Below are 19610 nucleotides of genomic sequence, written 5' to 3'. Positions count from 1 at the left end.
CATAAATCATCCCACCACCCTATAGGGTCTACATGCAGGTCTAGACCTGAACCCAGTTTATGTAGTACCAGCTTAAGGTCAGTTACTATATGAAAAACCAGGAATGATGACAACATTTTGCAATCGTAAACATCCAAACATGGAATTACCAAGAGAAGGAAGGAAGGAAGGGAGGGGAAAGAACAGAAAAGGAAGAGAGAAAGGAGAAGAGAACATTGACCAGGGATAACCATCCCTCACAAAAGCTGCCTAGAGAGGAAGCAAGGAAGTACAATCACTAGAGCGGGACCTTCACATAAGCTGCCCATGGCTCCCATGTAGATTCAAACCTAGCTGAAGAATTTTCCAGCACACTAACCAGCTTTTCTTGGGTAATAATCCAGGAGATTTTCCGTTTAGCTCTAGAAAAGGATACCGAAGGGCATTTCCAAGCCCCCGCTATGGTTAATTTGGCTCCCGTAAAAATAAAGTGAATGAGGCGATGGTTAGATTTACTTGCTGTAAAATTCTGCATATTCAATAGAGCTATAGATGGGCTTTGTGACAGCGCCACCCCCGTTAGCTTGCGAATAACATTGAAGACCTTATTCCAAAATCCCCTAATCTTGGGACACGACCACCAAACATATAACATATCACCCACCGAGCTGCATCCCCTAAAGCATAGAGGAGAAGTCGAGGGAAACATTTGTGAGAGCCGGGAGGGGACCAAATACCACCTCATTAGAACCTTCAGATTGGCCTCAACCAAAGCTACATTAAGTACACCCCGGGATGCTCTGGTGGAAGCCCGGTACCATTCCTCCACAGACCATTCACTTGCTAGAGCAGTCTCCCACGCCTCTATATAGGCCGTCTTTGAGGACTGTGAGGCCAGTGAATTATAGATGACCGTAATCCCACCCTTCCTTTCCGTTAATTTACCGCACCAAGCTTCATAGGTTTAGTCGTCCATAGGGAATGCAAAAATGCAGTTGGATGAACCTAAAATGTTCGGATTTTGGCATTTTCAATTAGTTATCCATTATCAGGGCCCGAGTGTGTAAAAAAGTGTCCTATCCTGTAGAGACCCTTATCTAACCACCACTTGAAAGCCTGAATGTCCTCGCCTGGCGGAAACAATGGGTTTCGAAAAATATGCGCTAAAGGTTTAACGCGTGAGACCAGTGCCGGATGTGTCCTGAGAGAGTCCCATAATTGAATAGAATGTGAAAGGGTGGGGGAAAGTATAGGAGGTCTTCGCCTGGGTGAGCACCAAAGTAGGAAGTCCAGGGTGTTCAGGGGGACTGCCTGACGCTCAATATTAACCCAGTCCGGTATATCCGAGCGCTTATAAATCTCCGAGGTCTGGGCTAAGCGCGCAGCCTGGAAATACCACCACAGGTTAGGCACCCCCAGTCCACCCTGTCTCCTGGAATGGAATAATACCTTCCGAGGAAGCCTATAACCTTTAGTTCCCCATATAAATTTGGTGAGTCTAGATTGTACTTTCAGTAGAAAGCGTTTGGGAATGGGGAATGGGGATTGGGAGTGAGCGAAAATAGTATAAGATTTGGGGCAGTAGGGTCATCTTTATGGAATGAATTCTCCCTAGCCAAGAGAGACGCAGGTGGGCTCCTGGGACTTAAGGGTTGTAATGGAAGCACTTTCATTTGAATAACAGAATCCTTGTCCACCATCATTCAAGAGAGGTCAGTCTCTGGGAAGAAATCGTATTGCATAAGACTTCTAAGGTATGCTGGCCAATATCACAGCTTACAATCAAAGCAGTGAAACCGGTTTAATAACAAGTTATAACATGCAAACGTTTTAATATAGAGTGGATGTGTGCATGATAAACAAGCAATAATCAGAAGCCAAGTTCTTTTCAAGCAGACACTAAAAATTAGAGAAGTCTGAAAGAGACCTAACTAACAGCACAGTGTTAAACATGAACTAAATCGAAATTACTAAATAAACCTAAATTCTATGCATATACACAATTATTCTAAGGTTATCTATAGTTATCTTAAAAGCTATACATATACTGTATAATGATCTTTACATTTGCCAAAGTTTACAGAAGCTACCACCCCTGTGAACTATTACTTGTGAAACTAGTCTGTAGGCTATGTATTATTACCCAGCAAACACTGTAACTGCGTTAACATTAGAAAGGCAATTGACTTTGGCCTGTAAGTGACCTACAGTAACCAGAATCCAAAGAGCAACTCACAAGATCAGTGGGTAGATCAGTCCAACTACTAATAAAATAGTTCAGCCAAAGGGGAGTTTGTCGCCAACCAGAGGTGTGTTACAAATAGATGCCAAGAGGAAAATTGCCATATTTGCACATTCTGACTTCTGCAGGACTTGAAAATATCCTCCTTAACGCTCAGACCAGCCAGCAAAACTTCTGGAATGCATAGTCCGTACATTTAAGGACAGTATACCTGGACATTTGTTTTTGACTTCTGAAATATCCTTCTTGAAAGATCTGGAATGCAGCATTCACATTTTGAGTTATATGCAGCAGCTGTGCCCTGGGCCACTGATAAGGCAGTACAGCCAGCCCTCCTGTATTGGGCCTGGGCCCCGTCAGTTCAAAAGTGGGCCAGGACAGTTGCTGAGCAGTCGGCCTGGCTGTACTGTCTTATTGCAGACACTGCTCCACTTCTGCCTCCCCCTGCAGCGCTGCCAGCTTCTCCTCCACTTTCTTCCTCTGGCTGCACTGCAGGGGGATTGGTTCTAGCACATGCGCCATTTCCCTCTGCTGTCTGGGCCCCCCTGTGTGCCCCTTTAACGTGTATTGCTGCCAGCTTCCCTCCTCTCCCACATTCAACGGCTGCAAGTGGATGTTTTGGGATGGAGAGCGGGAGGAAAGAGGCTGGTAAATGTGTCATTTGCTGTCCCCTTCCTTTCCTGAATGAACACAGTGAGTGATCTGTACCAATCACTCCTGTGTCCATTCATCACTGAAGCACAGTAAACTGTATTTACTATACTTCAGTTTGTAAATGAACAGGAAGCCTAAGAGTGCTTCCTTTTCATTCACCTGTGCAGCTGAGGTTGCAGAGAAAGGGACTGGTAAATCTATGTCTTCAGGCACTTTCGACCAGGGGAGCCCTGTCAGGTAGGCTGTATGGGGCCCTATGATTTCGAACAGCAACCCTGGCTGTGCCATGCACTGTGCTGCATTCAACTAATATGAGGCTGGCGTCTCATGTTTGCATTAGCACAATGCGTGATGCATGTGTGCACTGCAGGGTCATTCTGAATGGCACCCCAATGCATTAGGGATCACACTGTGCAATTAGGTCTTACTGGGGTGTATTGGCAGTCCATTCAAAATAAATTGGCTGTTGTATTAAGATTACATTAATGTACAGGCATGATCCCAGTCTAAGGGCTTATTTACACCAGCCTGCATGCTAAAGTGCTCCATTTTAGTGAGCAGGATGGTGGCCAATATGTATAGGCAGTACCTAGAATTTTTACTAAATGACAATTCATTCATTTTTTATGCCTTTCAGAGCTGCATCAACAGAAGCATATCTCACGTGCATGTAATTTTCCTTGAACGCACCTCAATTATTGCTTCTGTCTGATACCCATGTACACTAAACACATAAAGTATCTCACAAAAGTGAGTACAACCCTCACATTTTTGTAAATATTTTATTATTGTAAATATTTTATTATAGCTTTTCATGGGACAACACAAAAAAATGACACTTTGCTACAATATAAAGCAGTGAGCGTACAGCTTGTATAACAGTGTAAATTTGCTGTCCCCTCAAAATAACTCAACACACAACCATTAATGTCTAAATCGCTGGCAACAAAAGTGAGTACACCCCTAAGTGAAAATGTCCAAATTGGGCCCAATTAGCCATTTTCCCTCCCTGGAGTCATGTGACTCGTTAGGGTTACAAAGTCTCAGGCATGAATGGGGAGTAGGTGTGCTAAATTTGGTGTTATCGCTCTCACTCTCTCATACTGGTCACTGGAAGTTCAACATGGCACCTCATGGCAAAGAACTCTCTAAGGATCTGAAAAAAAGAATTGTTGCTCTACATAAATATGGCCTAGACTATAAGAAGATTGAGAGGACCCTGAAACTGAGCTGCAGCACGGTGGCCAAGACCATACAGTGGTTTAACAGGACAGGTTCCACTCAGAACAGGCCTCGCCATGATCGACCAAAGAAGTTCAGCGCACGTGCTCAGCGTCATATCCAGAGGTTGTCTTTGGGAAATAGATATACGAGTGCTGCCAGCATTGCTGCAGAGGTTGAAGGGGTGGGGGGTCAGCCTGTCAGTGCTCAGACCATACGCCGCACACTGCATCAAATTGGTCTGCATGGCTGTCATCCTAGAAGGAAGCCTCTTCTAAAGATGATGCACAAGAAAGGCCGCAAACAGTTTTCTGAAGACAAGCAGACTAAGGGCATGGATTACTGGAACCATGTCCTGTGGTCTGATGAGACCAAGAGACATATATTTGGTTCTGATGGTTTCAAGCGTGTGTGGCAACAAAGACAAGTGTGTCTTGCCTACAGTCTAGCATGGTGGTGGGAGTGTCATGGTCTTGGGCTGCATGAGTGCTGCCAGCACTGGGGAGCTACAGTTCATTGAGGGAACCATGAATGCCAACATGTACTGTGACATACTGAAACAGAGCATGATCCCCTCCCTTCGGAGACTGGGCCGCAGGGTAGTATTCCAACATGATAACGACCCCAAACACACCCCCAAGATGACCACTGCCTTGCTAAAGACGCCAAGGGTAAAGGTGATGGACTGGCCAAGCATGTCCCCAGAAATAAACCCTATTGAGCATCTGCGGGGCATCCCTAAATGGAAGGTGGAGGAGCACAAGGTCTCTAACATCCACCAGCTCCGTAATGCCATCATGGAGGAGTGGACGAGGATTCCAGTGGCAACCTGTGAAGCTCTGGTGAACTCCATGCCCTAAAAGGGTTAAGGCAGTGCTGGAAAATAATGGTGGCCACACAAAATATTGACACTTTGGGCCCAATTTGGACATTATCACTAAGGGGTGTACTCATTTGTGTTGCCAGCAGTTTAGACATTAATGGCTGTGTGTTGAGTTATTTTGAGGGGACAGCAAATTTACACTGTTATACAAGCTGTACACTCACTACTTTACGTTGTAGAAAAGTGTCATTTCTTCAGTGTTGTCACATGAAAAGATATAATAAGATATTTACAAAAATATGAGCGGTGTACTCACATTTGTGAGATACTGTAGGTTCATTGGTCTGGGTTTTGTCTACGCTGTGTATTTCTGGTGTCCAGGATGTCCTAGAGCTGTGTTTATAGACACAAACGGGTGAAGATGCTGTACACAGCTATGTGCCTCAATTTGAAAAAAGTAGCGCAGAGACATGATGCACCTAACACACATTAATAGCATGTGCTACATATGCAGAGAGTTGTGTACAGCCACAATCAACAATTCAAAACTATGGGTGGCTGTACATCGTTGTAGGACACCCTGGACACCAGAAATATTCAGTGTCTTTACACTGCACGGACAAATGTGCCCATGTGCATGTAGCCCTAAGACCCTCTTTGGATATTATAAAATGAGCATATGTTTTGTTTCAGTTTCCAAAGACAAATAGCATTCTTGTAGAAATGCATCAAATGGCTATGTTTTAAGGTTCACTTTAATTGCAGATATCTCTCCAAGGTCTTTTATTCAAAAATATCATACAACAGGGATTCCCAAACTATGGCCCTGCAGCTGTTGCGGAACTACACATCCCATGAGGCATTGTAAATCTCTGGCATTCACAGACATGACTAGGCATGATGGTAATTGTAGTTCCTGAACAACTGGAGGGCTGTAGTTTGGCAATCCCTGACCAACAAAAATCATACTACTCTGAACAAACGTTAGCCCTACACTTAGCCCTGAACCATGACTTAAAGCAGTTGTAAACTGAAGATATTAAATATGAACAAAGCACATCCCTCTGTAGTGTGTACTTGTCTCAATTAAAAGCACTAAGTGTAATTTCTGTCTGCTGCTTTGTTCCTCTACTATCAGCAGGAATCACTTCTGACAGGTTTTCCTCAGACAAAGAGAAAAAAGTGACGGAGGGGGAAAGCATTAGACTGACAGCCTCAGCTCTGTTACTGTGTGGTGTGAAAAGGGGGGGGGGGGTTGCCCTTCCCTCCCCTCCAATCAGCTCTCTTCACTGAGCTCTGCCGTGTGTAATGTCAGCTCACGACCCCTTTTACTGACAGCTCAGACAAGCTTTATAAATTCTGCATTTGACCAGATGTAGAAAAGAGAAGGCTGCAGATAAACAGGTACAACTTATGTAGGATGATTTGTTTAATCTCAGTGTAGCACCTTAGGATAGTCACTTCCCTAGATATATGAATGGGTTTACAATCACTTTAATAAGCTGCTACGAACTGCAACACAGTCTGCATGTTTTTTTTTTTTTTTTTCACAATACAACCTAATGCACACAAGCATTCTAAAAGCACATTAGGGTGCCATTTAGAATCAACTGAGGCCAGTCACTTCGCTGGGTATATGTAAGGCTTTTTTTTTTTTTTTTTTTAAACATTGGTAGGCAGTGATTGTCTTACAGTCATTTCGTAACAGAGGGAGACACAGGCGCTCAGCCCCCTGCAGCATTTAAAGCTGTTGGTTTACGTTTTTCTCCACTGTTGATCTCCATGCAGGTAGCCCATAGAAAGTAAATGTATTGGCGCTTTTCCACTGCATGGAACCGAACGGTTCGGCATGCTTTTGCGCTTTTCCACTGCATGGTACCGCATGATACGGTGTTGGAACGGTTTGGTACGGTACGGGACAGAGGCACTTTTCCACTACATGGAACCGAACGGTACGGCTCGCTTAAACAGTACCACCTCGGTTGTGGTTCCAAGAGGGCCGTACCAGTACCATATCCCACAATCCTTTGCATGCAGCCTTGACTGTTTGTCACTACTAGCCACTGATTGGTCAGAGAATCATTGTTATCCTACCCGCTTACTATTAGTGCAAAAGCAAACCGTACCAAACCGTACCGAACCGTTCCAACACCGTACCGAACCGTTCCATGCAGTGGAAAACCAAACCGAGCCAAGCAGGGCTGAGTGGAGCCGAGCCGATACTTGCAGTGGAAAAGTGCCAATGCCTCAGCAATGTGGACTCATCCACACTGCCAAGTTTGACAGGTAGACTGAGACAGGTGTACAAAGTCAGACGCAGGACCTGTGACCCAATCTCTGCATACCCGTCAAACTTATTGCGTACCCATTCACTTTGGATTGGCTGCCTGCACACAGCTCAGTGGCTGGACAAAAAAAAAAAAGTAAACAAAACGGCTCTGGCCGCTGCGGGGGCTGAGCACTCATGTGAATAAGCCCTAACTGACAAACATGTTAAAAAAATAAATACTTTCATACAAGAACTGTAGGACATGTTGTGCTACCTGGCAATTAAAAAGCGTTTTCTAAGGTAGCAAAATACATTAATCTCTGTAAACTGCGTTCATTTTAATAAACTGCAAGACTTGCAATTACTGTTCTAAAATCCTTAGGCTAGGTTCACACCTAGCGTCTTTTGACGTGGCTTGTGCTAAGACAGCTCATTCATTTATATTAGCTTCCTAGCACACTAAAAGAAGGAATTTCCGAATAAATGGCACTACAACACTACAACACGCATGTTCCTGCAGTACAAAGATAGGGCCAAACCTGCATATTGCAGTAAAATGTTTAATATTGCAACACAGAAAACATGGTGCAGTGCATTGCAGTGCTATGAATTTTAAACCAGCAATGGATTGTGGTGCATCGTGTTTAAGAAAAAAATAATAAAAGTCAGTGTCTGAACTTTTGTGCATTGTGGTACATTGGCAACCCATTCAAAATGCACCACATTTTTGTGAATCCAGCCAAAGCAAAAAAAAAAAAAAATTACTTTGGGTTCCATAAAGAAACAAAAAAAAAAACTCTGAAACCTCAGAGGCCCAAACTCAATTTTGACCCAGAGGAAGGCAAAGAAAAACATACAAAGCATGTTCTAGTCTGCTCTAAGAAAGAAAAAGTACCCTTCCTGATCCCCGAAGGAAATCAGATATTCCCTGGAACAAACAACATTGTTTTATAATATAGATATTAATCACCAGTTATATTTTACTATATACAAGTACATCCAGCCTTTTTGAAGCAATCTATTAAGTTGACTAGAAATAGCTCCTGTGGAAGACTGTTGCATGTACATTTCACAGCTCCAACTGTAAAGAAGCCTTTCCTTATGAATTTAAACCTTTATGAATATACAAATAATTATGAATTTAAACCATTTTTTAAATGCTAAATGGAAAATGATAGTTTTGGATGCCTTGCAACCCCACCTAAAACATGTTTTAAATGCTATGTTATGGTGTGTTTATAGCTTTTCAATAGAACTGAATGGAGGTAGCTGCAAACAGTCAACTGTCAAACTCTGCAAGCAGAATTAGTTTTGCCATGCTATGAGGCAATGCCAACACTGCCATGTGTACACCTACAAAAACAGCAGAAAGCGGGCACCTGGGTCAGTACGATAGTAAAAACAAGTAATACTTTATTTAGATACACTTACATCAAAGTATCCTGCAAGCTGCACACAGGGTGGATGTGGATCACCAATCAAGCAGCCAGCTGTCACGAGGCATGAGAAGACCGCTGTGGGGGTAAGCTTGGACCCGCCGTATGGAGGTATATAACTGGCAGCGTCTCCAGCTCTCACACCCGGACCAAATCAGGACGGTGGCAGGCCGCAACGCGTTTCTGAGGCCCCGCCTCCTTCAGGCAAACCCGCCCCCCTCTGGAGGGGAAGATGTATACTGTCTGGACGGAATTAAAAAACAGCCAATCAGCAAGAAGACTGGGCGTGGCTAGTCACCCAACAGGGTAATACTGGCCGGCTTTTCTAGCTGTGATCCAATCTCCAGCCCATATAACATCATCAGTCATAGCACGGCACAAGTGTACCTATAGCACAGAAGGCAACAAGTTAAAAAGTATATAAAATAGAATAAATAAATCCTTAAAAATAATAAAAATATCATCTGATCCGAGTGAACGGCTGCATAGTAACACAACTTTTTTATTCTGTCCAGACAGTATAAATTTGGTCTCTTGCTAGCTCTGGGAGAGCTGGTGTGAGAGCTGGAGACGCTGCCAGTTATGCACCTCCATACGGCGGGTCCAAGCTTACCCCCACAGCGATCTTCTCATCCCTCGTGACAGCTGGCTGCTTGATTAGTGATCCACATCCACCCTGTGTGCAGCTTGCAGGATACTTTGATGTAAGCGATCCTCTCCCCGCACCCGCTGTCACAATTTGAAAACAGCGTGGTCGTTTGTAAGGCCCCTTTCATACTGTCCGCTCCGTCGACGGAGTCCGTTCTGCTCAGCGGGGGATCGATCTGCCGATCATGCGGATGACAGCTCGGTGCAGAGACAGAGCTGTCAGATCCCGACTGTCCTCTATGGGGGAATCGGATGAGAACGGACCGCCAGTGTGAAAGGGGCCTACAATTTTTTTTAACAATCATAAGTAAAGAAAAAAAGAAATCAATAAGACAAAAAAATCCCTCCTATAAGTCTAAATAGGCTCTACATTGGTATACTATTAGAGGGGGTAACATACTGTATTTCTCTGTAGAGTCTATTTAGACCTATAAGCCCTTGTTCGCCATGACTGCGGCTTTGAAATTGTGCGACTTCATCTGAAATCTCATGATTTCAAAGCCGCATGTCCGTCCAACTTGGAAGACATATGTGTGACTTCGTGCACAGGTGTCTCTGCAAGTTGCACCCAAAATCGCCAAAAGTAGTGCAGAAGCTACATTTTCCAATTGATGCGACACTGCAAAGTCAGAGTCGCACCAATTCAAACATTGAGATTGCCAGCAAATTGCATGACAAGTTGCTGCAATGTGAATGAGGGCTAAAGAGGGATTTTATTGTCTTATTGATTTTTTTTTTTTTTTTTTTTTAACTCACGATTGGTAAATAAAAATTCTACAAGTTTGAATGGTGACTTACCTGTTCCTTTAGCAACATTAAAATCCAGCTCTATTTTCCTACATCAGTAATGAAGTGGCGGTGCTTGTACTGCCGAGGTCATCCAGTACCCAGGGCAGAGATGCCAAATTGCACCCCCCCCCCCCTAGTTCCTTAGGTTTAGGGTCAGGGCACCCCCCATCCCTACAATAAACCATTGTGTACCCAGGGCAGCTGTCTACCCACCCCTTGTCCCAGCTCTGCTTGTACTGGTCTCCTCCCTCACTTGGCTACATTTCAACTATAATGAAGAATAGAGATAGGCTTGTCTGTGTTGGGGATCCCACCTGCCCGATCTCACCAGAAAGCCGACACTGCACAACACTAATCACAGGCAGTGAGACATTTCCCAGTCTGTGCAGCCGTAGATTGGGAAATGTCTCACTCCCTGTGATTAGCAGTGTGCAGGGTCAGCTTTCTGGCGGGATCGGACAGGTAGGATCCCAAACACGCCCAACCCGATCCCTAATGAAGAATATCTAAAGGAAAAAAAAAAGAAAAGGAATGCAGCGGTCTTCGGATCGCTAAACTGCGATATGAGACATTTTATTTTTTTGGGTGTAATCACAAACCTGTCAGCACACACGGAGAATACAATGCAGAAATGGTGGCCGTCTTCCCCTTACCTGCAGGAATATATTCTTCAGCTCATTGGGATCGGCTCTTTTGGTGAACTGTAATCAGAATCAATAATGAAAGGGTCACTCGGGGTGTGCCATGTACATGGGCCACTTCATATGACTGCCAGGCAAAAAGCACACAGACAGTGAACTGATTGTGAGTTCACCAACACAAATTAATGGAATCCACAGCAAACCACCCCCACCAGGCCAGATCAGGTCAGAGAAGTGTGACACCCATATCAGGTCAGATCTCTAATAGAGAAGTGTCACCCCCCCCCCCCCCCATATCAGATCTCTGATAGAGAAGTGTAACCCCCCCATATCAGGTCAGATCCCTGATAGAGAAGTGTCACCCCCCCCCCCCCCCATATCAGGTCAGATCCCTGATAGAGAAGTGTCACCCCCCCCCCCATATCAGGCCAGATCCCTGATAGAGAAGTGTCACCCCCCCCCCCATATCAGGCCAGATCCCTGATAGAGAAGAGTCACCCCCCCCCCCCCATATCAGGCCAGATCCCTGATAGAGAAGAGTCACCCCCCCCCCATATCAGGTCCCTGATAGATAAGTGTCACCCCCATATCAGCTCAGATCCCTGATAGAGAAGTGTCACCCCCATATCAGGTCAGGTCCCTGATAGAGAAGTGCCCCCCCCCCATATCAGGCCAGATCCCTGGTAGAGAAGAGTCACCCCCCATATCAGGCCAGATCCCTGGTAGAGAAGAGTCACCCCCCATATCAGGCCAGATCCCTGGTAGAGAAGTGTCACCCCCCATATCAGGCCAGATCCCTGATAGAGAAGTGTCACCCCCCCCCCCCCATATCAGCTCAGATCCCTGATAGATAAGTGTCACCCCCATATCAGCTCAGATCCCTGATAGAGAAGTGCCCCCCCCCCCCCATATCAGGTCAGGTCCCTGATAGAGAAGTGCCCCCCCCATATCAGGCCAGATCCCTGATAGGGAAGTGTCACCCCCATGCTGTCAGTCATCACCTGTGTGTACACAAGAATGGCAGCATGGGTGACATTCAGAAACACACATGGCTCATGACGTCATCGGTGACAACACACAAGCAGCATTGTAGAAGGCACAGCCAGGGGTGACACCCCGCACAGACACATTATTATTATTATTCTGAACATGGCATGCATTGCACTTCCAGGCCGGGGAGGTTGGGGGGTCGCTCTGATGGTTAGAGACAAGCGGCTGCAAAGCACGGAGCGGTTATTATGCGGGGACAGCAGCGAGTTCAGAGTCACCTTGACCGCCATGCTGAGGCTGTGATGTCAGAGCTGTCAGATGCGCGCTCCCGGGCAGACTGGCGGGGACGCGCGCGGTCGGGTAATCGCAGAGGAGGCTGTGGCGGTGGTGGCGGGATGTTGGCTGGATGTAGCCCGGTGCTGTCAGTGTCACCTCGGTGGAGCGGCTCCAGGACTGTGCTCGGGGGAAGGTGGGACTGCCATAGACTCCCCCTCCCTGCACAGCCACAATTGGCAGTTTTATTTATATGGCTGGAGACTGACATGTCAGGGTGTCCCGGACACCGCATACGGGTCGGGTGTCGTCTTCCCGGGTCACGTGGTGTGTGCGGGGGGAAAGGGCAACACGTGTTCAATAGAGACTGCAAGACACAGGGACATCACCTCTACTGGACAGCTGGAGCCAATCACAGAGCAGACAAAAACTCAGACACGCCCACTCATGGACCCCCTGACCTCACCTGAAGGGATCATCACTCGCTTCTGTCCAACTTCAATAGGGGGCATGCCATCACACCATCCACATATGATGACATCATTTACATACAGTGATAGTTCTATAATGACATCACCTACATAAAGTGATAGACTATATAATGACATCATCCACATACAGTGATAGTTCTATAATGACATCATCCACATACAGTGATAGTTCTATAATGACATCATCTACATACAGTGATAGTTCTATAATGACATCACCTACATAAAGTGATAGACTATATAATGACATCATCCACATACAGTGATAGTTCTATAATGACATCATCCACATAAAGTGATAGTTCTATAATGACATCATCTACATACAGTGATAGTTCTATAATGACATCATCCACATAAAGTGATAGTTCTATAATGACATCATCCACATACAGTGATAGTTCTATAATGACATCATCTACATACAGTGATAGTTCTATAATGACATCATCTACATACAGTGATAGTTCTATAATGACATCATCCACATACAGTGATAGTTCTATAATGACATCATCCACATAAAGTGATAGTTCTATAATGACATCATCTACATACAGTGATAGTTCTATAATGACATCATCCACATACAGTGATAGTTCTATAATGACATCATCTACATACAGTGATAGTTCTATAATGACATCATCTACATACAGTGATAGTTCTATAATGACATCATCCACATACAGTGATAGTTCTATAATGACATCATCCACATACAGTGATAGTTCTATAATGACATCATTCACATACAGTGATAGTTCTATAATGACATCATTCACATATAGTGATAGTTCTATAATGACATCATTCACATACAGTGATAGTTATATAATGACATCATCCACATACAGTGATAGTTATATAATGACATCATCCACATACAGTGATAGTTATATAATGACATCATCCACATAAAGTGATAGTTCTATAATGACATCATCCACATACAGTGATAGTTCTATAATGACATCATTCACATACAGTGATAGTTATATAATGACATCATCCACATACAGTGATAGTTATATAATGACATCATCCACATACAGTGATAGTTATATAATGACATCATCCACATAAAGTGATAGTTCTATAATGACATCATCCACATACAGTGATAGTTCTATAATGACATCATCCACATATAGTGGTAGTTATGTAATGACATTATCTACATACAGTGATAGTTATATAATGACATCATCCACATACAGTGATAGTTATATGACATCATCCACATACAATGATCGTTATGTAATGACATCATCCACATACAGTCAATGATAGTTATATGACATCATCCACATATAGTGATAGTTATGTAATGACATCATCCACATATAGTGATAGTTATGTAATGACATCATCCACATACAGAGATGACATAATGGGGGTTCATTTACTAAAACTGTAGTGTGCAAAATCTGGTGCAGCTCATGATAGAAACCAATCCGCTTCCAGATTGATTGCTTTTTTTTCTTTCTTTGGTCAAAGTTTAATTGAACAAGCTGAAGGTAGAAGCTGATTGGCTACCATGCACAGCTGCACCAGATTTTGCACTAGTTTTAGTAAATCAATACCATAATGACATCATCCACTTTCAGGGATTATGTATAACATTATCCATATACAGGGATAGTATATGACATCATCCACATCCAGGGATGACATATAGGGGTTTATTTACTAAATTTGGAGAGTGTAAAACCAGTCTCACTTCTGCATTAAAACCAATTTGCGTCTAACTTTGGCTTGTTCAGTTAAGCTTTGGCAATAAAAGCTGTAAGCTGATTGGATTCTATGCAGAAGTGAGACTGATTTTGCACTCTCCAGCTTTAGTAAATAAACCCCATAATTACATCATCCACATAAAGGGATAGTATAGATTACATCACCCACATACAGGGATAGTATAGAATGGCATCATTCACATACAGGGATAGTATAGAATGGCATCATTCACATACAAGGATAGTATAGAATGGCATCATTCACATACAGGTATAGTATAGAATAACATCATACACATACGGGGATAGTATAGAATGACATCATCCATATACAGGGATAGTATACACTGATATCCACATACAGGGATAGTATAGAATGACATTATCCACATACAGGGATAGTATAGAATGACATCATCCATATACAGGGATAGTATAGAATGACATCATCCATATACAGGGATAGTATAGAATGATATCCACATATAGGGATAGTATAGAATGACATCATCCACATACAGGGATAGTATAGAATGACATCATCCACATACAGGGATAGTATAGAATGACATCATCCATATACAGGGATAGTATAGAATGATATCCACATATAGGGATAGTATAGAATGACATCATCCACATACAGGTATAGTATAGAATGACATCATCCACATACAGGGATCGTATAGAATGACATCATACACATACAGGGATCGTATAGAATGACATCATACACATACAGGGATAGTATCGAATGACATCATACGCATACAGGGATAGTATAGAATGACATCATTCACATACAGGGATAGTATAGAATGACTCACATACAGGGATAGTGTAGAATGACATTATCCACATACACGGATAGTATAGAATTACATCATACAGGGATAATGTAGAATGACATCATCCACATACAGGGATTGTATAAAATGACATCATCCACATACAGGGATAGTATAGAATGACATGATCCACATACTGGGATAGTATAGAATGACATCATCCACATACAGGGATAGTATAGAATGACATCATCCACATACAGGGATAGTATAGAATGACATCATCCACATACAGGGATAGTATAGAATGACATCATCCACATACCAGGATAGTATAGAATTACATCATACACATACAGGGATAGTATAGAATGACATCATACACATACAGGGATAGTATAGAATGACATTATCCACATACTGGGATAGTATAGAATTACTCACATACTGGGATAGTATAGAATGACATCATACACAAACAGGGATAGTATAGAATGACTCACATACAGGGATAGTATAGAATGACTCACATACAGGGATAGTATAGAATGACATCATCCATATACAGGGATAGTATAGAATGACATCATACACAAACAGGGATAGTATTGAATGACATCATACACAAACAGGGATAGTATAGAATGACTCACATACAGGGATAGTATAGAATGACATCATCCACATATAGGGATAGTATAGAATGACATCATCCACATACAGGGATAGTATAGAATGACATCATCCACATACAGGGATAGTATAGAATGACATTATCCACATACAGGGATAGTATAGAATGACATTATCCAGGGATAGTATAGAATGACATCATCCATATACAGGGATAGTATAGAATGATATCCACATACAGGGATAGTATATAATGGCATTATCCATATACGGGGATATTATACAATGACATCATCCACATACAGACTGATTTTGCACTCTCCAGCTTTAGTAAATAAACCCCATAATTACATCATCCACATAAAGGGATAGTATAGATTACATCACCCACATACAGGGATAGTATATAATGGCATCATTCACATACAGGGATAGTATAGAATGGCATCATTCACATACAAGGATAGTATAGAATGGCATCATTCACATACAGGGATAGTATAGAATAACATCATACACATACGGGGATAGTATAGAATGACATCATCCATATACAGGGATAGTATACAATGATATCCACATACAGGGATAGTATAGAATGACATCATCCACATACAGGGATAGTATAGAATGACATCATCCATATACAGGGATAGCATAGAATGACATCATCCATATACAGGGATAGTATAGAATGATATCCACATATAGGGATAGTATAGAATGACATCATCCACATACAGGGATAGTATAGAATGACATCATCCACATACAGGGATCGTATAGAATGACATCATACACATACAGGGATCGTATAGAATGACATCATACACATACAGGGATAGTATCGAATGACATCATACGCATACAGGGATAGTATAGAATGACATCATTCACATACAGGGATAGTATAGAATGACTCACATACAGGGATAGTGTAGAATGACATTATCCACATACACGGATAGTATAGAATTACATCATACAGGGATAATGTAGAATGACATCATCCACATACAGGGATTGTATAGAATGACATCATCCACATACAGGGATAGTATAGAATGACATCATCCACATACAGGGATAGTATAGAATGACATCATCCACATACAGGGATAGTATAGATTGACATCATCCACATACCAGGATAGTATAGAATTACATCATACACATACAGGGATAGTATAGAATGACATCATACACATACAGGGATAGTATAGAATGACATTATCCACATACTGGGATAGTATAGAATTACTCACATACTGGGATAGTATAGAATGACATCATACACAAACAGGGATAGTATAGAATGACTCACATACAGGGATAGTATAGAATGACATCATCCATATACAGGGATAGTATAGAATGACATCATACACAAACAGGGATAGTATAGAATGACATCATACACAAACAGGGATAGTATAGAATGACTCACATACAGGGATAGTATAGAATGACATCATCCACATATAGGGATAGTATAGAATGACATCATCCACATACAGGGATAGTATAGAATGACATCATCCACATACAGGGATAGTATAGAATGACATTATCCACATACAGGGATAGTATAGAATGACATCATCCATATACAGGGATAGTATAGAATGATATCCACATACAGGGATAGTATATAATGACATTATCCATATACGGGGATATTATACAATGACATCATCCACATACAGGGATAGTTATGTAATGACATCATCCACATTTTGCCTTGTAGATGTAGCTTGGGGCAGAGTTGTGAACGGCTTTGTATGTTGTTAGTTTTTTTTAATTTAATTCGCTGGGCAATGGGAAGCCAGTGTAGGGACTGGCAGAGCAAGGTGGCAGACACTGAGTAGTTGGTAAGGTATCTGGCCGCTGCATTCATTATAGACTAAAGGGGGGATAGCCTATGGAGAGGTAGGCCTATGAGAAGGGAGTTGCAATAGTGAAGGCGAGAGATAACAAGGGAGTGAATGAGAAGCTTGGTGGCTTCATTAGTTAAAAAGGGGCGAATTTTAAAGATGTCATGGAGGTGAAGTCTACAAGCTTTTGACAACGATTGGATTTGGGGCTGAAAGGACAAATCAGAGTCTAGGATTACACCTAATACCTTGGGATGAGTGGAGGGATTGATGGCTGCAATATTGATCTTGATGGAAAAGTCATGGAGGGGGGCATGGGCGGGGGGGATATTATCAGCACGGTTTTATAAAGATTCAGTTTAAGGAAGTGGTGCGTCATCCGTGCTGATATGTCAGTATACAAGTGTTTTTTCTGCCAAGGCAGCTGGTGTTTTTTTAGGCTCCGTTCACATGTAGGCGTTTTGGGGCGTTTTTGGGGAGTTTTTCTGCTCTAGGATCAGCTCTCAAAACGCCCAACAAGACAAATCCTATTCATTTCAATGGCCCCTGTTCACATCTGAGCGTTTTGACACTGTGAGCAAAACGCCCAACGCTCAAAAAAGTACATGAGCTTCTTTTTGGGCAGATTACAGGCATTTTCCATTGGTATCTATTCAATCAAAAAACGCCTGCACAAAAAACGCCTGTAAATCGCGGTAAAAAAGCGCGCGAAAACGCTACGCTCAGGTGTGAATGTAGCCTTAAGGCTCCATTCACATCTAGGCGTTTTTGGGGAGTTTTTCTGCTCTAGGATCAGCTCTCAAAACGCCCAACAAGACAAATCCTTTTCATTTCAATGGCCCCTGTTCACATCTGAGCGTTTTGACGCTGTAAGCAAAACGCCCAACGCTCAAAAAAGTACATGAGCTTCTTTTTGGGCAGATTACAGGCGTTTTCCATTGGTTTCTATTCAATCAAAAAACGCCTGCACAAAAAACGCCTGTAAATCGCGGTAAAATCGCGGTAAAAAAAACGCTACGCTCAGGTGTGAATGTAGCCTAAGCCCAGTGTGCACAGACCCTTAAAACTCTACTGTTACTTTATCTCACTATAAATTCAATTAGATACAAACAGTCAGCACTCAAGTTGAAAAAAGGATACAATTTGGCTGCAGGGAAGTTGAAGAATATATCTTTTCCAAGTAAAGTTTCGTACACACTATAAGAAAATCAGGCGAACATTTTGTGTACAGAACTTTCTACAGACGATTCAGAATTTTCGTACAAAAATTCTCGAAGGGACAAACTCCAAAGTTTTTCTCGTACGGGAAAAAACAAACGATTTTCCTTTAATGTGTACCGTTTTCTATCGATTTTTGTGCAAAAATCAGAAAAGAAAGACTACACATGATCAGAAACAATGAACAACAAAAAATGCCTTTGTCATACGAGAATTTCTTTCATCGGTTCCGATTTGCTGTGAAACAACGAGGAAAATCGGACAATCGTTTCCCCGATTTTCTTATTGTGTGTACCCCACTTAAGGCTCTTCAGCCCAGTAGTGTAAAACTACTATATCCACAGATTTGTTACTTCCTAATAGACAGTATACATGGGTTCGCTGCTTCCTCCAGACTGAGAATCTTTATAAAATAGAAAAAGAAAACAGAAAATGCACAAGCATTGTGTGACACCTTCACAGCCTTTATTAAATATAGTACATTTTGGTACTCACAAGCAGGACCGCTGATAGGGGGGGCCACTGGTGCTCTTGTAGGGGGCCCGAGCACACAGGGGCAGGGGGGCCCACACAGGGCCAGGGGGGGGGGGGGTAAGTGATGAACGACATTTACAGAAATCTTCCTCCAGCAGCTGAAAGCTGATCTCTCCCCCTCTCCCTGCTGCCAGACTTTATCTGCTGAGAGAGAAACAGTTACCTCTCACTAATCCCCCTCCCTGGGTGGGCCCCCCTTCCAGCCCTGGCTCTAATGTTAGCTCTGCTCCTGAGTTTGTTATCTCTGTAACTTTGTTTCTCTCCCTGCAGTTCCTCCTTTACTCCTTGTCCCTGCCTGCATTTTTTTTTATCTCTCTCCCTCATTGTTTTGTCTTCCTGACACAGCTGATCAGCTGCATTCCCATGAGGTG

The 19610-nt window shown here is 42.7% G+C and overlaps 1 protein-coding gene across 1 annotated transcript in view; it reads right to left on the bottom strand.

Moving 5' to 3' along the window:
* The window catches only part of SLC25A12 (solute carrier family 25 member 12), a 236588-nt gene extending 224545 nt beyond the window's left edge, over positions 1-12043 (bottom strand). Inside the window, exons 1-2 of the mRNA XM_082260302.1 lie at positions 11971-12043; positions 10715-10762 (exon numbers count right to left, since the gene is read on the bottom strand). Of these exons, the coding sequence (XP_082116428.1) occupies positions 10715-10762; positions 11971-11982 (60 nt within the window). The 5' untranslated portion in view covers positions 11983-12043. The remainder of the gene's footprint in view (positions 1-10714; positions 10763-11970) is intronic.
* Between the last annotated feature and the right edge of the window lie 7567 nt (positions 12044-19610).

The sequence above is a fragment of the Pelophylax lessonae genome (assembly GCF_965119305.1).
Source record: "Pelophylax lessonae genome assembly, chromosome: 6".
NCBI classification, from domain to species: Eukaryota; Metazoa; Chordata; class Amphibia; order Anura; family Ranidae; genus Pelophylax; species Pelophylax lessonae.
This window is presented reverse-complemented; position numbering and strand designations above follow the sequence as displayed.